A 21,158-nucleotide genomic window follows, 5' to 3' on the forward strand; every position below is an offset into this window, starting at 1 on the left:
ATGCTTGATCTCAGAGTTGGGAGTTCAAGCCTGCAATGCTGGGGTAGAGCTTACTTAAAAACAAAAACAAATGGATACTATTTCTCATCCTGAAGAAGACTGGTGAAAAACAAAAACAAAAACCCCCAGAACACTGATAATACTAAGTCTTGGGACCATTGTGGAAAAACATATTGTCTAGCTTTCCTGGTAAGAGTGTATGTTGGCACAGTCACTTTGGAGAGCAATTTTGTAATGTCTGATAAGGTTTAAAGACGTACTTACCCTGTGACCCAGCAATTGCATTCTAAAATGTCTTCATATGCTTAAAACATCGTATACAAAGAAAATGATTGTAGTGCCTACTATAGGAAAAAAATTGGAGGTAAAGCCAAGTGTCCTTTATTAGGAAAAAGAGTAACTTACATTTATACTGTGGATATTATACAACATTTTAAATGAGTGAATCAAATTTACGAGTCTAACCTGGGTAAATTTTATAATCATTTTGTTGGGTAAAAAGAAAAACAGGTTGCCAGGCAATATCTACTCTTCTCATTACGGTAAATTTTAAAGTGCACATCAGTGTCAAGTATGCATTCACGTACATACACGTCGGGCAATAAAAGTATAAGGACCTGGATGGGGAGAATATGAAACAACCTGACAGTGGTGAGAGAGAGAGAGGGAAATAGGATCAGGAAGGCATTAAGGGGACCTTTCCTATGTGTGTTACATTTTCTTTATTTAAAAATAAAACAAAAAAAAAACAGATAAGGCCAGATGTTTAAAGAGTAGTGGTGCATGTATTTGTAATTTCTTATATTCTTCTATGGTTTTGAAATACGTTGTTGAACAATAGTGCTTAGGGGTCTGTGGCACTCTCTGCGGAGGGGCTATGATTGCCTGTGCCCTTGACCTTACTGCTGCCATTTTCATTGTAGACCTCCGACTGGTTGCATGGCTGAGGGGGTAGAGGAAGGCTGAATGAGCTTTAGTATCTCGTCCACTTTGACATTAAGTTATTTCAAGATCGTCAGGAGGTGATCGATCATTGTCCTGGGCATGTTCCTACATGTCCAGCACGCTCCTGACGTGGGAGCAGAGCGAGCAAGTCCTCTGTGTGTATCACACACCCTCCAGTGCCCACAGGCAGATGGGAAGCCTAAAAGTACCAATTTTGTAGTGTTTTCTGAGTCTCCTTGAAAACAGCATTTTTATGTTACAAGATGCCCCCGAACTAATACAGTAGGTAGATGTGGGGAAGAGTTATTTTGAGAGCCATAATTTGACTCAGTTATCCGAGGCAATCAAAGATTGTTTAACACCAGAAATAGCTGACTAGAGCAGCTGCTAAAACAGCACTTCGTGTGGGAAATGATAAAAGGTTAGTATTTTGACAGCCATTTCAGAGGAATGAATAGTAAAACTTCTAAGAAAATCTTGATTGCTGGGTTGGTTTTTTGGGGGGGTGGGGAGTAGAGAGGGGGATTGGATTCTCTGGCTCAGATGTCCCATCTTCCAGGATTCTGTATGGATGGGGGCTATGGGAGGAATATTTCCCCTCTCCCAGAGTCGTGGCTCTTCGTATCCATAGAGCTTGGGCAGCACAGTGATGACTTCTGCAGGTTTTCGAAAACTAGCAAACTCATCCGTGGATCAAACGTGTGTTCAGGGCTTACTGTGTGTGCTCCAAGCAAAGTCCAGGACCCAGGAGTCAGAGTCAGCGTCCACCCTAAGAGGTCCTGTGGAAAGAGGCAAAATGTACAAGCAATTTTAAATAAGTTCAATAGGTACTACAGAAGCAGAACTTGGAGGGAGGAGGGATAGAAGGAGAGGTATTAAATACATGGGAGTTTGTCATTTCAGGCAGTGGGAAGTGAGAATTGACCGATAAACATGACATTCCAAATAGAGGGAAAATTCTGGTCAGTGTTACAGAGGGAAAGGGCACATCTGGGTTAATGTGGAAGAAGGACTGTATGAAATGATTCGGCAGGCCAACTGCGTACCTCGATTCACAGTATTACTTTCTGTCTGAATATCTAGTACCTTAAGTTTTCAAAGAATTTTCACAACAGTTTTCTAATTGTGTATTCTCCTCACGCGAGTGTTATAATATCATACTGTCTGTGGTTTAAAATATTTTCAGCATGGACCCTCTGGTTGGTATGAAAAACTGTTTGTTTTCATCTAAATCGTAGTGGAAGCTGGTGGTGCCAGTTTTAAATTCACACTCGGCGTTGATGAGCTGGCATCCCATCAGAAGCCCTCACTCTGGGGGGTCTTCTTTAAATAGCTCAGTTTTCTTTGTCCCTGGGTAACACTGGAGATTTTGTTACGTAGGATAATGAGTATTGGAGATGGTTTTCAGTTGGGGACCTCTGTGGTGGTCAAGATGAGTGGATCAGGTTGAACCTTTCCGGAGTCTCTCCCTACTGTGTCTTACAGGGTATAGAAGTCTAGGGAGACATGAAGGATGGGGAAACTGAGGCTCAGGGAGGCTGGGTGTGAGAGTGGGGTGGTGGCACGAAGTATTCCAGAACTGGGACCGCTTCTGTTGGCTGCTCTGCCCAGTGAGCTGTGGTTGCCCTCAGAGGAAGCTTTATCTGTGAGGACACTCTTCTAGAGGCTCATTGAACCATGTGGGCTGATTCTTGACTGAATTCCCTAAGCCCAGAATGAAGTATGTGTTCCTTAGAACCAGCATATGTGACCTTTCCAGTATTGTGGGGATTTCATTTCTTCTTTTGATTCAAGAAGAGTGAAGTATTACACTCAGTGACGAATGATGTGCTTGTATTTCTAGTTAACATTGGAGGGAATCCAGCTTAGCCGGCACTCTTTTCTGCTTTTCCTGTTAATGTACTCTTCCATCTGCAGATAACTGAAAAGTAATTAGAAGCCCTTGCAGTAAATCCACGCCACGGTAGAGAAAACAAAAATGCGTCCATGTGTGGCATTATGTGGAAGTTTACCCCTTGGAAGACTATAGGCCATATTGTATTTCGTACAGGCCAGATCTAAAAAATGAATTAATTTCCACTTCAGTGAAAGTTTTTTTTCCTGGTGTGTTCAGATTGGCTACGGTCGCTGTGGTTTGGAGTAAACCCAGATGGGTTCCTGTCCTTGGACAAAGACCAAGGACAACCGTAGGACTTGCCCATGGTTAAACCTTCCGTAGGGCTTCTTGATGAATAACGCCAGTTCAGGAAGGCGAGTGCTATGACGATCCCTTTACAACTGAACCAGTCAAAGCAACAAGAAGTGAAGTGGCATGTCCACACCACAGAACTGGTTATTACAGAGTCAGAGCCAGAACTGAGCTCGCCTGAACTCAGCGATCTAGTTCTTTCCATGACCCAAGGCTGCCAGGGCAGAAGGAAGTGAATTTCACTGGTATCACACACATCAAGGTATGATATGGTGATATGGTGGGACCCAAACCACAAGATATTGTTACAAGACAACACTTCAAGAGATACTTGTGGTGACAGTTTCAGAAGAACTTACGGTTCAGATTCGGCAGAACTTCATGAAAATCCTGTTGTGAGCCAGGCGCTGGGCTTTGTACTTCCCAGTATGCTGCTTATTTTCAGCAGGAGCCGAGCAAGGGAGCCTGGGGACGGTTAGCCTTCCCTCTCAGCCTCAAGCACTATCAGCAGTATCCCAAACCATTTTTAATAAACATGCCATCTAAGTAGAAGTCAAATTAAATAAAGGAGTGTCTTGGCAAGTTCCAGACAGGTTTCTTAACCCCTTTTTCCACTCAGTCTCTTGCCCTTAAATCCTATTATATTCAGTCTTATTACAAGAACAATCTTGTAACTGTGATATTGTCTGTATTTTATCCTTGAGAAAACCAAGGCATTGAAAATAAGATGTCTTGCTCTGAAATGAAAATTAGCCAGAGTTCCTAATTGGTTCTTCTGAGTCCACATCCCGCTCTGTGCCGATTTCTGTCTGACTTTGGAATAATTACGGGCATTTACTTTATGGGAATCTTTTGGATTCATCCTGCCAAGTAAGGGATCTAGTTTATTTGAGTTTGTAGAATTTGTGGGTGTGTCCATGTTATTTTAGAATAGCGGAGAAAACCTTTGGTGCCTAATCCCAGTTTTGGATAGATAAAGAGGCACACTTTCCTGGGGGTCGGGGGGGACTTAGAGGAATGGTGGTTATAAGATAGATTTGCACTCCTGAAAACAGAAGACACTGCCTCTTCTTAAGTGAGCACTGGTGTACTGAGTATTTGCATTTCTCACAAACTAATAGGTAAATTCATTTGCTCACTGTTCAGGCTTCCTGGGCTTGGATGATGTGGGCGAGTTTCTTTCCCTCAGGATCTGGACAGATCAGTGAGGTTCCTAACCCACGGAATGCCACCATATGCTACCCCAAAGCCTTGCCTGATCCTCAGCCTAATTCCTGCATCCTTGCAGAGGGCACTCATCTACAGCCATCTCTGGTTTTAATGATGGATGTGATAAATGCCAAAGGACTCTGCCACTGAGATGTGAAAATGCTTGTTTCCCAGCCCTTGTTCACTCCTAAACAAGTGTTAGATGACTCCCCTACTAGATTATAAATACCTTAAGGACTCTGTCTTTCTGTGTTTTGTGCCCACGGGGTTTGCCTTGCACATAGTAGGTACTTACTTGATGTTTACCGAGCTGACCTATACTTTTTCAATACAAAGAAAAGTGGGACAGTTTAAAAAAATATGTAGGCCAGCCTGGCACACTGACTCAGATAGACATGACTGCTTCCCAAGGATTTATTCCTTTGGTGAAAAGGGGGAGGAAATAATGCATATTGGGCCTAATGTAGATAAAGCAGAGACACCAACACATAAATGCTTAATACCTTGCCTATTTTTATTTTCAATAGGCATTTGTAAATACCAGCATCTCCCAGGGACTGGGCTCCCAGCTTTGCCAGCCTCCCATTAGTTTTGACACCAACAGACTGCCTTCCAACTTAGGCAGTTTCTCTTGGAGGTTGTTGGAACAAGAAACAGTAGAGCCAACATCAGCCTGTTTAAGATGAAGACTTGTCAGGGTGGATTGCAACAGGATAAGGGCCATCGAGAAGGGTTGTTAGGGGAAGACCATTGGGAGGTCCAACAGAAAGGGTGTGTTGACACTGCCTCTGGGAATTTGGGGGAAGCATGCGGAAACCCTTAAGCATTCTCCTCCCCTTCTCCACCCTCAGGCCTTCTCGTGGGTACCCTTGATGTCGTGCTGGACTCCAGTGCTCGGGTGGCTCCTTACCGAATCCTGTACCAGACTCCAGACTCTTTGGTCTATTGGACCATCGCCTGTGGTAAGTAGCCATATTCAGAAGAATGGAGAAACCATATGATTAACAACTTTCTGCCAGAAGGGAAGGAACCTTTGTTTGGGAATACAGTTGCTTGGTATTTTAGGGTAATTAAACATAGCCACTTCAGCAGGTGAACTCCAAATCTTAATGGCTTAACATGGTAAAGGTTTTTTTCTCACTCTGGCAAAGTCTCCTTTGGGTCCTGTGGTCTTCTCCATCTATCATGAGACAAAGCCTCTACGGGAGGACAACTTAGATGGGAAAAGTAGGAGATAGAGACACACCCATTTTTTTTTCCCAGAGTGTTCTAATTAAAAAAAAAAAAAACAATTTATTAACATATAATGTATTATTTCAGGGGTACAGGTCTATGAATCATCAGTCTTTTTTTTTTTTCTTAAAGATTTTATTTATTTACTTGAGAGAGGGAGAGAGAGTGAGAGAGAGAGCCTGAGAGCAGAGAAGGTCAGAGAAGGTCAGAGGGAGAAGCAGAATCCCTGCTGAGCAGGAAGCCTGATGTGGGACTGGATCCTGCGGCCCCAGGATCATGACCTGAGCTGAAGGCAGTCGCTCAACCAGCTGAGCCACCCAGGCACCCATGAATCATCAATCTTACACAATTCACAGCACTCACCATAGCACATACCCTGCCCAATGTCCATCACCCAGCCACCCTATCCCTCCTCCCAGCCCCCTCCAGCAGCCCTCAGTTTGTTTCCTGAGATTAAGAGTTTCTTATGGGGGGCTGCCTGGGTGTCTCAGTGGGTTAAGCCTCTGCCTTCAGCTCCGGTCATGATCTCAGGGTCCTGGGATCAAGTCCCACGTCGGGCTCTCTGCCTGCTTCCTCCTCTCTCTCTCTCCCTACTTGTGATCTCTCTCTGTCAAATAAATAAAATCTTTAAAAAAAAAAAAAAAAAAAAAGAGTCTCTTATGGTTTGTCTCCCTCCCTGGTCCCGTCTTCTTTCATTTTTCCCTCCCTTTCCCCCCATGAGCCACCCCCCCGCCTCAAATTCCTTGTATCAGATCATATGATAATTGTCTTTCTCTGATTGACTTGTTTCGCTCAGCATAATACCCTCTAGTTCCATCCATGTTGTTGCAGATGGCAAGATTTCATCTTTTTGATGCCTGCATAGTATTCCATTGTATCTATATACCACATTTGCTTTATCCATTCCTGTGTTGATGGACATCTAGGTTCTTTCCATAGTTTGGCTATTGTGGACATTGCTGTTCTAAACACTGGGGGAGGCACACCCACATTTAACTCCCTAGGCCCAGACGTGTCACATACCACTCATACTATGTTGATGAGAACCAGTCACATGACCCCCAACTTAACTCCATGGGCAGTTGGGAAATGAAGAGGAACATAGGGACTACTTGGGCGTCCTCAGTAATACTTACATATCCAAGCACAGTACTTCCTACTTGAGTAGGGATCTTTTTTTTTTCCTCTGATCATAATCTATAATAATGTCCTGTGTTTAAAATGGTGGTCAGCAGCCCTGCCATTCATTATTGGATCTCTCACAAGGATTTTTAATCCAAAGTGGCCAAGATGTTTTTAGTTATTTGTATTTAGTTATTTTTTAAGTTATTTTTAGTTATTTGTTTTTAGTTATTTAGCTTTGCATATAACCATAGAAAAAGCAAGGGCACCAAGCACTTAATTTTTTACATTTTTTCACCTTCACTTGATTTTTTTTTAATTATTATTAATAGACTTTATTTTTTAGAACAGTCTTAGATTTATAGAAAAGTTGGGCAGACAGTCCAGGGACCTCCCATCTACCCTCCACATACAGTGTCCCTTATTATTAACATCTTAGTATGTTTTAGTTAATGAACCCATATTAATACACTATTACTTTTTTTAAAAAAGTATTTATTTGACAGAGAGAGAGGGAACACAAGCAGGGATAGCAGCAGGCAGAGGGAGAGGGAGAAGCAGGCTCCCTGCTGAGTAAGGAACCTGATATGGGAGTAGATCCCAGGACCCTGGGATCATGACCTGAACTGAAGGCAGACGCTTAACTGACTGAGCCACCCAGGCTCCCCTTGATACACTATTATTAAACAAAAGCCACAGTTTATTTAAGTTTCACCTAATGTCCTTTTTCTGTTCCAAGATCCTATCCAGGATACTATATTATATTTCGTTGTCCTGTCTCTTCAGGCTCTTCTTGGCTGTGGAAGTTTCTCAGGCTTTCCTTGTCTTGCATGACCGTGCCAGGTTTAAAGGAAGTTACTAGTCAGGTATATTGTAGAGTGTCCCTCTATTGGAATTTGATGTTTTTCTCATGATTAGGCAAAGATTTTTCTTGAAGGAGATCACAGAGATAAAGTGCTATTTTTATCAAATTGTGTCAAGCAAGCGTACATATTGTTAATTTATGACTAATGAGGTTTTCCTCAATCACCCAGCTGAAGTAGTATTTTTTGGGTTCCTCCACTATTATGTAACTATTTTCTTCCCCTTTCCATGCTGTTACTCTCCGGAAGTCACTATGCACAGCCCACCCTTAAGGAGTGAGGAGTTTTAATTTATTCGATTATTTTTATCAGTATGGAATCATGCATATTGATTTTATACTTTGGAGGAGTCCAATGCTACTTTATTTTGTTGCTCAAATCATTCCAGCTTTGGCCATCGGGAGCTCTTTCAGTTGACTTTGCTCAGTCTTTAAATTGATCTCTGCTCAGTGGGAAGTGCTGTGCTAGGATCTAAAGATATAACGATAATTAGATCCGGTCTCTGCTCTTGAGAACATAAGTAAATATTCAATTATAGCCCAGTGTGAACCAGTACCTCGCAGTGCCAGCTGATCCCAGGGTGCCCAGCTAAATGCAAGAATCTCAGCTGGCCTTTTACATAGGTAGGAGAGGTTATCTGGGTGTGATTTCCAGCTGCCAGAAGGTCCTGGAGTGCGCCCCCAAGGATTTAATGGTATCTGAAATTCTGACATTGTAGTGTTGTATCCCTTTCAAGTTATTCTGGTTAAGATGCAAACAGCCCCATAAGAAATGATGGAATATATGTATCAGTCATTTATGCAATCTGGCGAATGAAAGAATGGCATCAGGGTGCAGGGCATGGAGAAAACCACCTAGGAGTGAAGGGTGGGGATTGGAGCGAGACGAAGGAGATCAAGGTTAAAGGAAGAGGAAAGCTGGAACTCTGAAGAAGACAGGCTTACCGAGCCACCCAGGCTCCTCTAAGCCAGCACTCCATGGCCATTCACTCAATACACAGGACCCAATAGCTACCTTAGAGGGAGAAGTACCCTGGGGTGGTTGGTGGAGAAAGGGTCACACTTAGTCCGTGAACATTCTAGAATGTGTTAAAATAGACACTGTAGCCAGCAAATGAAGAAGTAAAAAGAAAGGGAATTAGAAATCAGGCAGAGCCCCTTAACCACTTGACTTAACACGGGTATGACTAGACACTCTGACACATTCTGTCTCACCTTCCAGCCTGTCTGCTACTTGTGTCCAGAGGGTTTTGAGATCTTTGGAGCCTGGAGCTCCTTAAAGCTCTCTTTTCTCTCCTTACAGCAATTCTAGGAGCGGGACCTTGCCAGTCGGCGTATGTTTGCATTGCTGGTTGTGTCACTGTGACTTCTTCTTCTTCTTTTTTTAAAAGATTTTATTTATTTATTTGACAGACAGAGATCACAAGTTGGCAGAGAGGCAGGCAGAGGGGGAGGGGGAAGCAGGTTCCCTGCTGAGCAGAGAGCCCGATGTGGGGCTCGCTCGATCCCAGGACCTTGAGATCATGACCTGAGCCAAAGGCAGAGGCTTTAACCCACCGAGCCACCCAAGCACTCCTGGGTGTCACTGTGACTTCTATTCCTCCCCCCTCAGCCCTAACCTTTCCTTCTTCCCTGTGACCTGACATCACTACTCCTCAGTTAGTTTCTGGGGCATTGCCACTCTCTGATGCAGATGCTCCTGTGAACGCTCGTGTAGGAAAGAGCCCAGAGTTACAAAGCTGAATTATTCTTGAATTATTTGCCAAGCCAAGGCTAAAAAACACGAGGCAGGACATGCTGATGGCATAATTTATACCACGAAGAGGTGTACTTTCATTTTCCCAGTAAATAATGCCTGTCACAATGGCATGATCTCATTATAATAAGCCCAGAACCGTTTTAGCTTTTGTATATATTGGTTACCCATAGAGTTACCTGCAAAATTTCCTTGTGGAAGACTCCACGGAAGTGACAACCAGCATGAAGGTCCCATTCACCCATTAGTCCTTCTTATCGATTTCCATTTAAAACCTAAATTGCTGGCTCCCTTTCAGGGGAGGATTTTAAGAGCGGAAGCTGCCAGCTTTCAGATTTCTCTGATATGCTGACCATTCCGTTTGTAATTTTAATTTTTTTTTTTTAATAAACTACAAAGTTGGTATTTGGTGGCAGTGTGTCAAGAACTTTTTAATCTGCTTGACTTTCATGAAGCCGTAGAGAATTGTCAGCAGAAAACCAGGTGAGTCTAACTCACTGCCTTGTGGAAGTTACGGGATTGCGAAATATTGGTGTGCGCGATACTCGTGAATCCGCAGCTGGTCAGTGGGACTCAAGGGAGCACCTTGCAGCGGTGTCTGCACGTAGACCACTTTCTGTAGAAGAGCAGTGGGGAATCCTAGTTGTTTGACTTGACTTAGACTTGAGCCACAAAGAGCCAGGTTGGGGGGGGGGGTCTTCTGCATCGAGTCTCACTTCCTCTCAATAGAGCGGTCAGTCACCTGGCCCTTGGCAATCATGTGATCCATACAGAAAGAAGACTGGGGAAAAAAAGCAAGAGTTATTTGGTGAAACATTCTGAACATTATTTTCATATGCTCCTTCTAATCTAATGGCTGTATCCAGATTGGTTTGATTTTTTTTTTTTTTTAACTTCTCCTTGGCATTGAGTCCTTTCATTGGGAAAGGAAGCCAAAAACATTCCCAAGTAATGACTGTTTCTTTTCACTACTACCCAAAATGAAGCCACCATTCTCTTTGCTTTTTTTTTTTTTAATTTTTTAAAGAATTTATGTATTTATTTGTCTGAGAGAGAGAGAGTACGTGTGAGCACAAGCAGGGGGAGTGGCAGGCAAAGGGAGAAGCAGGCTTCCCGCCGAGTAGGGAACCCAATGAGGAACTCAATCCCAGGACCCTGGGATCGTGACCTGAGCCGAAGATGGGTGCTGACCGATTGAGCGACCCAGGCGTCCCGACCCTCTTTCTCTTTGGTTGCTATCCCTTTGTGCTGTCAGTTCTAGCCTGCTGACTTGCATTTTGCTTGGTGCTTTATGCAGTGAATTATACCTTTTGCTGTCTCTAAGAACATAAAGGAAGCAATACCGTAGGAATTTGTCTAGCCAGCTTTGCTGAGGTCATTATATGCAGACAGTCTCCCCTTCTCCCCTACCAGTCAGTTGACTGGACTATTTTGCATCTGAGCCTCTCATTAGGGAGCTAAACAGTGACAGGTCTTCCCTTAGCAGCTGGTGTTTTGGACTTGGTTTCCCAGAGGCAGGAGAGAGCCCAGTCCACTGCTCTCCTTAGCCTTCAGTGGATTTCAGCAGAAGGCAGCCCGTTTGGCTCTCCCCATTAGAAGAGCTAGAAGGTTCTAATGGTAAGAAGGGTTATACAGCCTCAATGACAATACAAACACATAAAAATGCTGGTGACTCCAAGAACGTTTGTCTACAGAGCAGCTCTGGGACCACCGAGACGAGGGACAAACAGAAAGAAAGAAGGAGCTGATGACAATTCCCTCTGGATACATGTGACTTTCCAGCAGGACTGTAGGGGACTGTGTGTTTGATGGGCACTTCGCTGAGGACACAGCCCGGCGTGGTGCCGTGGTTTGTCTGCCTGTTGGTTTAGTTTCTCTTTTCTTTACCATCCCAGAATTTCATCTGGGCCTAGATGGTCATTCATTTTTAGACCCGCAAGCTCTGTGAGCCACCATCGTGCCTCACAGTTTTATTTTACTAGGATGCAAAGGCAAGGTGATTCGTTCAAGTTCACAAGCTAGTTGTAGCTAGCTAGTGCAGAGCTGAGACCTAACTCTTAGGTCTCCCCCTTCCTAGCCCAGGACTTTCTGAGCAGCGCCCTACTGGCTTTCATGATTAAGCATTCTTTTAGTCAGCAGCTGGAAAGACCCAGAGTTTCATTAAAGATTGCTAGCGGGTTCTGCATCTGCCATTTCTCTACAAGGGAGAGGGAAGATGTGGGGTAATTAAGTTGCCATCCACATGAAATGCATGTAATGCGGAAGTTGGCATGTTATAATCCTTCCTTGTTCTGGATATCTACAAGAACTGTTCTTGTATCTTTGGAAACACGGCAGCTTAAAAAGAAGAGCTTGTGGTGCACCTGATTTGGGCTCAGGTCATGGTCTTAGGATTGTGGGGTTGAGCCCCATGTCAGACTCTATGCTCATCAGGGAGTCTGCTTGAAATTCTCTCTTCTTCTCCCTCTGCCCTTCCCACTTGTGCTCACTGGCTTTCTCTCTAGAATAAAACTTCTAAAAAAAAAAAAAAGAACTTGTTTTTTTCTGTAAAGTAATACATGGTCATTTAAAAAAGTAGAAAATGTAGATATGAAAAAAGAGTAAATTTAAAAACAATAATACCATACTCCAAATCACCTTTTATTTTATATATATATATATATATAGAGAGAGAGAGAGAGAGAGAGATTTTATTTATTTATTTGATAGAAATCACAAGTAGGCAGAGAGGCAGGCAGAGAGAGAGAGGGGGAAGCAGGCTCCCTGCTGAGCAGAGAACCCGATGCAGGGCTTGATCCCAGCACCCTGAGATCATGACCTGAGCTGAAGACAGAGGCTTTAACCCCCTGAGCCACCCAGGCACCTCTATATATATGTTTTTTAAAGATTTTATTTATTTATTTGACAGAGAGCACAAGTAGGCAGAACAGCAGGCAAAGGGAGAGGGAGAAGCAGGCTCTCTGCTGAGCAGGGAGCCCAATGCAGGGCTCAATTCCCAGGACCCTGGGATCATGACCTGAGATGAAGGCAGCCGCTTAACTGACTGAGCCACCCAGATGCCCTATTTTTATATTTTTTAAAGATTTGTTTATTTTAGAGAAAGAAGGAGCACACAAGTGTTTAGGGTGGCAGAGAGAGAGGGAGAAAGAAATTTTAGCAGAACTCTTTGCTGAGTTCCCCACGTGGGGCTTGATCTTAAGACCCTGAGATCACGACCTGAGCCAAAACCAAGAGTTGGGTGCTTAACTGACTGAAGAACCCAGGGGCCCCTCCAGGTCACCTTTTAGATTTTATATAAACATGTGTGTGTGTGTGTTTACATACATACACACAGACATATGCATATATGTGTGTACATATATGTATAGACTTTCCATGTTAATAAAACCTATTTCTGTAATGTCATTTTTAATAAGTAGATAATATTTTATTGTGTGTATAACATAATTTATCTGATATGCTATTATCGAAAACAGGAGTCTTTTCCCCCCTTATGTTAATTGCATTTTGAACAACCTTAATCAATATCCTCTGGGAAAAAAAACTTTTCACATTCTTTTAATTATCACTTGAGGATGAGTTTATAGAAACAGATATGCTGAGTCAAAAAGTATACGTATCTGTATGGCTTTTAGTGCCTCTAGCTCGATTGCCTTCCAGAAAGATAGCCATTTACTTTCTCCCATTCAGAGTGGGAAAGGACCTTGGTGCTTAAGTGAAATACATAAAATAAGGACATCAACCACATTCAGGACTGTAAGAATCTTACAGTTGAGGCTGGGTGAGTTACCTGGTCTTCTCTTTTCTCAAAGTGGTTATAAAGCGGGGTGCCTGGGTACATTGGTTGAGCGGCTTAGTTGATGAAGCATCTGCCTTTGGCTCAGGTCATGATCCCAGGGTCCTGGGATCCAAGTCCCAGATCGGGCTCTCTGCTCAGCGGGGAGTCTCCTTCTCCCTCTCCCTCAGCTGCTTCCTCTGCTTGTGCTCTCTCTCTGACAAATAAATAAAATCTTTAAAAAAAAAATGTGGTTGTGAAGCTATGAGCATGTTGTTATGACCCATAAGAGATTTAAGCAGAGTTATGTAAGAAGCTTACAGTAGTTACACAAGGAGTTGTTCTATGAACGCCTTACTCTAGTAATGTGTACACTTTGCAGTCCAAACATAATGATGCCAAACATAACGATGCCTTAGCTGGAGAGATTTCTGCTGAATGCATGTTAGTCAGGCAAGGGTTAAACAGCTAATGTTTTAGCACCCTGACATCAGAAGTTAGAAATACCTCCTGCATCACGTGTCAAGATGAGATCTTTGTCTATTGCTCACCATGGTAATAGCAAAAACAACTGTTTATTTAGTGCTTTGTATATTCTAGACCTGTGCTCGGGACTTCACGTTTGTGTACTATCTTCTTTAATCCCCAGCACAAACCGATGTGGCAAGTGTTGTTACCTACATATTACAGATGAGGTATTTGCAGCACAAAGAAATTAAGTACTTTACCTACGATCACAAAGTCAGTGTGTGCACTTTTGAAACCAGCTCTACTTTTTTTGACAGCAAAGCCTGTGTTCTGATCTATGATGTGATATTGTCTCCATAATAACCAGGCTTCTTCTTATTCCAGACAATCTAACCTCCAGCCCTACTTATTGCACTTAAGTAGGTTTTGTTTTTTGGGGGGTTTTGTTTTGTTTTTCCAACAAACATCCTTTTCTTTAAAAATTCAGTTAGCCAACATATAGTACACCATTAGTTTCAGATGCAGTGTTCAATAATTCATCAGTTGCATACAACACCCAGTGCTCATTATGTCACGTGCCCTCCTTAATACCCATCACAGTTACCCCATCCCCCCACCCACGTCCCTTCTGTAGCCCTCACTCAGCTTGTTTCCCAGAGTCAAGTGTCTTTCATGGTTTGTCTTCCTTCTGATTTCCTCCCATTGTTTTCCCTCCCTTCCCCTATGATCCTCTGCACTATTCCTTATGTTCCACATATGAGTGACACCATACAATAGTTTTCTTTGCTTGACTTATTTCACTTAGCAGAATCTCCTCCAGTCCCATCCACGTGGATATAAATGGTAGCTACTCATCCTTCAGTATAGGTTTTGAAGTCAGGTGACCATGCAGCACAAAGAAATACCTGCTGATTATGTATCGGTAGGGCTGTAAGCCTTTGTTCTTAATCCTCAAAGGCTAGATATGGGAGAATCAAATCGTGGGTCCATCTTAATGCTTCTTCCTTTTTATTTCAAGTAGTCCTTATGTACTTGAAGATACATGTAAAGTTAGATGAGACACTAGACTAGGATGATTTTGTATTTTTCGTCATCTTAAATCATGTTCCGATTTTGCACAGATAGGTGCAACAGGGCCTGTGGCTAGTGTTCTTAAAAACCAAACAAACAAGACAAAAACCACCAGTCCAAGAGATAAAGATTCCTATTTTCCCACAATTAATTTCTAAGTAACCTTAAGCCCATCAGGTATTGATCTAGTTTTTACCACAGCAGGATGCTGCAACCTGGATTGACTTGGATTTTCTGAGCAGTTCGCATGCCCAGCACCAGCTTTCTTTGTAGTTCCAGCTGATCACACAGTCGGGTCAGCTTGTTTGTCCTGCTGCATCTCTATAAATGAAGCGTTTCTAGAAAATGGAGCACCAGGCCCTCCCTTTCTTGTTCTGAGCTTCTAACACCTTCTGTTCGAACTGCTGGGCAAGCAGACCAGTCCCTATTCACAGCACAAGAGCTCCATGTGTTACCTCACCTTAAAAAGTAACAGAAGAAAACTTCCAAGATCTTAAATAGGCGGCCCTTGTATTTAGTGTCTTGAGAAAGGAAAGAGCTATTATAAGGAACCTGTAGGATACCAACCTTTTTCCTGCAGAGTTTCACTCATTCCTGAAGAGCAGTCCGGCAGAGGGACAGTGGGTCTCAGTTAACAGGACATTTGCTCTGTGATCTCTGAGAGGTAATGTGGGCCCTGGTCTGGAGTGAGAAGTGGGCAGAAATGGGCGCCTGATTCCAGAAATACTTTTTACAAGGGTGGCATCTTCAGAATTTGTCTCATTGGCTGGGTCACGGACTCCAGCTCTACTTTGTCGATATTGATCATACTTCTAGTCCCCAGAACCTGGGGTGTTTAGGGAAGTGTTCAGAGAATGTGGTGCTGTTCTATAGGAAGCAATAAACTTGAAAGGACTATTTCATTACTTGCCCTAGGAAGTATCTTTTGGGTATAGATAAGTATCCATAGTTAATTCCTGAAACTACCATTGGCTGATGGCGTTCGTATCTTTTCTCTCCTCAAATAGTATATGGTGATAAAGGTTTCATATCATGGTACACACAAAGTCCTTCCGTATCTAGATCTCAGTCTTCGGGAACTTTGAAATCTTAGATGTAGATAGAGCCAGAAGAAACTGCCAAAACCTGTTCCATAGTACAGAAGCAGACCCAAGGCGCCGAGCATGCTGAAAGATGTGGAGATACGCAGTGGCAGCTCCTTTCTTATGTGGGAGCAGTGAGTGGCTCAGGATAACTCTAGAAACCTAGCCTTTTCCTGTGACACTCACAAGTATGAGAGAAGCAACAGGAGATGGAGAGCAGAATGGAAACCTCACTAGCAGCATCAGTGGGGGGCAGTGGCAGTAATCGAAGATAGAAAGGTGGGGATTTACATCCTGGGCAACAAGAAGTAGGGAGAAAAGCCAATGGTGCAAATGGTGTTAGGTGGTAGAAGGTGGGGATCATGGAAATGATGGACAGTGCAATGGGGTGGGTCACAGCAGATCTTAGGATAGCAGGGAAGGCAGTAGGTGGGGAAACAATGTTTGTAGTAAATCTGAACTTTAGTACCATCATACTCGGCTGGCTTACTTAAAGATGGGAGGGTCACCTGAGTGGCAGAATTCGTTAAGCAATTAGGCATCCAGTTGGTTTCATCTTAGGTCATGATCTCGGGGTTGTGGGATGGAGTCCTGAGTGTCAGGGTCCACGCCCAGTGGAGAGCACTTCTCTCCCTCTTCCTCTCCCTCTGCCTCTCCCCTGACCCCTCCCCTGCTCCCTCTTTCTATCTATAAAAGGAATAAATAAAACCTTAAAAAATATATTAAAAAAAAAAAGGATGGGAATTAGCCATAATGTCTTTGTATTCTATCCACGGCAATTGGAAGTATGAGTAGGTGTTTGTTGAATGAGTATATGCATGCATACGCCATTTTTACCCTGCGTGTGTGCATGGGTGGGTGTTCTTACGTGAATATGAGCAGAAAGAACACTTTGAAGCATGTGCAAAGCTGAAGGCACACCTGTTCCCTTCTAGGTCTTGTGGCTGATGGACTTTTCTATCCAGGATGATTGAGGATTAGTGAGGTTGAGTGGAGGTTGAATTCCAGAGCCAATGTAACAGGGGCTCTAAGTTCAAGTACCTGGAGTGACTACCTGGTCAAGGGCAGAGCATGGTGAGATAGCACGTGAAAACCAGCCTCTGGAAGGCACATCTGCAGTCAGCATAGGCAGGGGCAGAAGAAGAAGCAAGATCAGACAGACGCTGGGGATTGTGCCCGACAGGTCTGCAGAAGCTCAGCAGTCCCGTGGGTCTCCAGGATTGCCTCTGTCCTCAGGTGCCCACACCTGCCAGTGCCAACAAGCACAGGTGGCCGGGGTGGAGGGCTCCTGGCAGCCGAGGATGGTAGCAACCTCTTTTCAGACAATGAAGGGCAAACAGTATATTTTAGAAATTTTTCCAGCAGCTGGGGCGCCTGGGTGGCTCAGTCGGTTAGACATCTGCCTTGGGCTCAGGTCATGCTGATCTCAGGGTCCTGGGATTGAGCTCTGTGTTGGGCCCCCTGCTCAGCTGGAAGTCTGCTCCTCCCTCACCCTCTGCCCTTCCCCTGCCCATGCTCACTCGCTTGTTCTCTCCCAAATAAATGAAATCTTTAAAAAAATTTTTTTTTCAGTGACTACTGAAAAATTTAAACTCTAAAAATGTTTGAAAGCTCTCTGGTGAACTCCAGAATGACTCATTCCCCTAAATATTCCAAACGATCATTGTTCTTTGCATCTGAAAAATATTTTCTATTTTCCAAAGTATCTCTGTGGACATTATTCCTTGGGATTTCTATAGCATTGCTCTGAGATGGAAAGGTGTGTGTGTGTGTGTGTATGTGTGTGTGTGTGTTTCATTCATCTCCATTTTACAGATTAAACAAACTGTCTAAAGTCATCCAGCTGGCTAATGGCAATGGGAGGGGACCCACGTGTCCTGAGTCCTAGCTTTCTCCGTGACATTGTAGTACAGTCTTCAGTTGCCTTTACATGTGGTTGACAATGGCCATGGGTAAAGCCCACAGAGAGCTGCAGTCTGTTGCTCCGTGCTTTCACAGGACTGCCTCTCCACTAACAAATCGGCTTCTCGTCCTCTCCATCGGTCGGTATTCCATTTAGGCAGTTTTGGTGTTTAGTCTTAAAAGAAAATGAACTTGGCTTTGGTTTGGTTTTCCCTCTCCTTAAACAGCAGTTCTGAGACCTCGCCTCAAGGAGATTTTAGTTCTGCGATTCTGAGTATCATTGTAGACCCATTTGTGTCTCCCGCCCTTCTTTGTCAGGAGTCAGAGTGAGATTCTGACTTCCCATGAATTACTGGTGACAGAGAACAAAGAGTAGCAAAGACACTGCTAAGAAATCAAGGAGAAGAAAGCTTGGAAATCTGAGGAGAGGCCTGGAGGTTGATGAATCAGTGGAATCAGAAAATCGTTCCTTAATTCTGGAATGAGCGGTGCCTACGATCCATATATATGTCTATGAATGATTTATACAACCTGGTTTTCTGCAAGATCGTTAACAATCCCAGAGCAAGAATAAAAGGGGAAGGGAAAGGAATTTAGCTCAGTGTCTTTCCAAGCACGTCCTGACGCCATTCATCCATGGGATGCCCTGCAGTGGCGAGGGGAGAGCGGTGCCTATTACATAGGCTACAAGGCCGGGGTGGTTTGAGTGCGGAGCCTGCTAGGAGAGGTGACTTAATGCTTCTTAGCCCTGACCGAAAGGGAGTGACTTGCTCAGAGGCTCTGAGGGCGACCTCATCCCATTACATTTCAAGGCAGTGGTACTCGCGAGAGCCAGGCCGCTGTTCCCCAGCAATTGTCCCCTGTCACATCTCATTCATAATTGAAGTGAGCGAGGATCATTTTTGCCCATTATAGGAGGTGGTTACTGCAGACCTCCAGTGGCACCAGAGCTCTCAGATTATTGCAACTTAACAACTGCAACCTAGGCCCCTAGGGAGATCTAGGTTAGCCTGTGACATGCATGGAGGTTCTAGGAGGGAGACTAGTGGAGGGTTGTGCTCAAGTCCCAATTCAGAGAATGAGTGGGAGAAACATTGCTGCCTTCTAACTGGAGACAGTGTCAGAAAAGTTTCTGAACCTACCTGGTCACACTTGACTCTGACGCAGTGCTTACTCTTGGGTTTCCATATCCTTATGTGTCTTCTGGGTCTCTTCGGAAAGGGACAAAGCATTTCAAGTCAGAGCTATTGGGACGGGGGTCTCCTTTAGTGCATCTTGATGAAGTGAGCCTGTTTAAGTATCTTTTAAATTCACAAATTTTATTATCATTTTTTAAGTCATCTTATTATTCATACAGGCGGTTCCAGAAAAGAAATCACTGAGCACTGGGAATGGCTAGAGCAGAATCTACTGCAGACCCTCTCCATCTTTGAAAACGAGAACGATATCACCACATTTGTGAGAGGAAAAATACAGGTAATGGCCTGTTTGTTTTGTTTTGTTTTGTTTTTAAAGCTTTATTTGTTTATTTGACAGACAGAGATCACAAGTAGGCAGAGAGGCAGGCAGAGAGAGAGGGGTAAGCAGACTCCCTGCTGAGCAGAGAGCCTGACACGGGGCTTGATCCCAAGACCCTGAGATCATGACCTGGGCCTAAGGCAGAGGCTTAACGCACTGAGCCACCCAGGCGCCCCTGTTTGTTTTGTTTTAACTTTAAATTGGAAATAGTTTCAGATTTACAAAAAAGTTGTAAAAATAAGAGCCTTGTAGACCTTTTGCATACTCTCCTGGTCTTAACATTTACCCCATTTATGTTATCATTTGAGTGCTCATTTACTTTTTATTTGAGTGGAATTTCCTCCCAAATACTTCAGTGTGTATTTCTAAGAATATTCTGTTAAATAATAACACTGCAGTATAGATTGAACATTAACGTTCTACTCTAATATTTGGTACATATCCCTGTATTGTTAATTGATCAGTGTCTACCATTTTTTCCCTTTCAGTCCAGTGCAAAATCCAGTCTGGGAAGCTGTTGAATTTGTTTTCATCTCTTGTGTCCTTCAATCTAGAATGTTTCCATTGCCTTTCTTTGTCTTTTAGGACATTCATATTTTTAAGTATATAGTTCTGTTTGTTCGTTTTTTTAAACGGGACATTTTCCATTTTGGGTTTTGTCACGTTTCCTAGGATCTGATTCCGATGATGCATGCCCAGGTGGGACGCTTACGTCCTTGTCAGAGGAGCATTTCTGGAGGAGGGATCCCCTCGTGGAGGATAGAAAGCCAGAAAGGTGTTACCTACCTGAGTTCTCCACTGTAGAGTTACTAATCTTGCCTTTTCCAATAATAAACAATTTGAAATTTTCTGTGAGAAAACACTTCATTTAAGGCTACACAGATATCCCACTCCTTATCAAAATTTCCCCATGAGTTAGTGTCCATTCATGATTTTTTTTTTGTCTGAACCAATCTTGACTGTGACGTTTTTACAAAACAATCATTTTTCAACCCCAGCATTCTTTCACATTTATCATTTGGCACCTGTTATTCTGCTATAAGCAAGAGCTCTCTTGGCATTTATTCATCGATTTATTTTTGTTATGGACTCATGGATTCCTCTGGTTTTCAGTTGTTTACGTTTCCTTCCTAGACTTAATTATTTTGGTACTCGCACTGTCCCAAACCTACAGCGTGCCTTCTTCATCCTTATGTCATGTCCTTGTTACTTTTTTGAACACTTGTTTACTTCAGCTATAGCGGGATATCCCAGATTCATCATTTTTTTAAAAAGATTTTATTTATTTGAGAGAGAATGAAAGCGAGAGAAATCATAGAAGGAGAAGGAGACTCACTGCTTAGTGGAGAGCCTGATGTAGGGTTTGACTCCAGGACTCTGGGATCATGACCTGAGCCGAAGGCTGACATTTAACCAAGGGAGTCACCCAGGCACCCTGTGTCCCAGACTCATCTTGTACTTTCTCTGTCCCAGTCCTGGAATCGGCCCTGTTTCCATTTGCTTTCAGTTTCAGGCCCTTTCTTCTAACATTGTTAATTTATGTTAGTTTAATATTTTTTGCAGGTAGAAAATATTAGCATGCTTCCAAAACTTTAAATTTCCCAAACTTCCAAAAGTTTAAATTACTCTCTCCTGCATTCTTGCTACCTTGTTCTTCCCAACCCCTTGTAGTTAACTAACTTCCTTGTTATCTGGTCTGTCTATCCTTCCTGTGTTTCTTTTTGTAAAAAGAGGCAGATGTATGTATTTTTCCTATTTCTCTTTAAATCTTACACATAAGCCTTAATGTACATATTCTCCTCTGCATTTGCTCTTTTCACTCAGTAACTCTTGGGTAACACTTTGTATTGGTTCATAGAGAGTATCCACATGTTGTTTGTTTTTTATTTATTTTTTTAAGAATTTTAAATTTATTTCTTTATTCAACAGACAGAGATCGCAAGTGGGTAGAGAGGCAGGTGGGGCGGGGTGGGGGGCGGGAAGCAGGCTCCCCGCGGAGCAGAGAGCCCGATGCAGGGCTCGATCCC

General features: G+C 43.2%; 1 protein-coding gene across 1 annotated transcript in view; it reads left to right on the top strand.

Moving 5' to 3' along the window:
• TBC1D9 (TBC1 domain family member 9) overlaps positions 1 to 21,158 on the top strand; it is a 120,857-nt gene that overhangs the window by 46,145 nt on the left and 53,554 nt on the right. The window contains exons 2-3 of the mRNA XM_032857195.1: positions 5,194 to 5,304; positions 18,971 to 19,089. Coding sequence (XP_032713086.1) covers positions 5,194 to 5,304; positions 18,971 to 19,089 — 230 coding nt within the window. The remainder of the gene's footprint in view (positions 1 to 5,193; positions 5,305 to 18,970; positions 19,090 to 21,158) is intronic.

Source organism: Lontra canadensis, unplaced genomic scaffold, assembly GCF_010015895.1.
Source record: "Lontra canadensis isolate GAN:19392208 unplaced genomic scaffold, GSC_riverotter_1.0 scaffold1, whole genome shotgun sequence".
NCBI classification, from domain to species: domain Eukaryota; kingdom Metazoa; phylum Chordata; class Mammalia; order Carnivora; family Mustelidae; genus Lontra; species Lontra canadensis.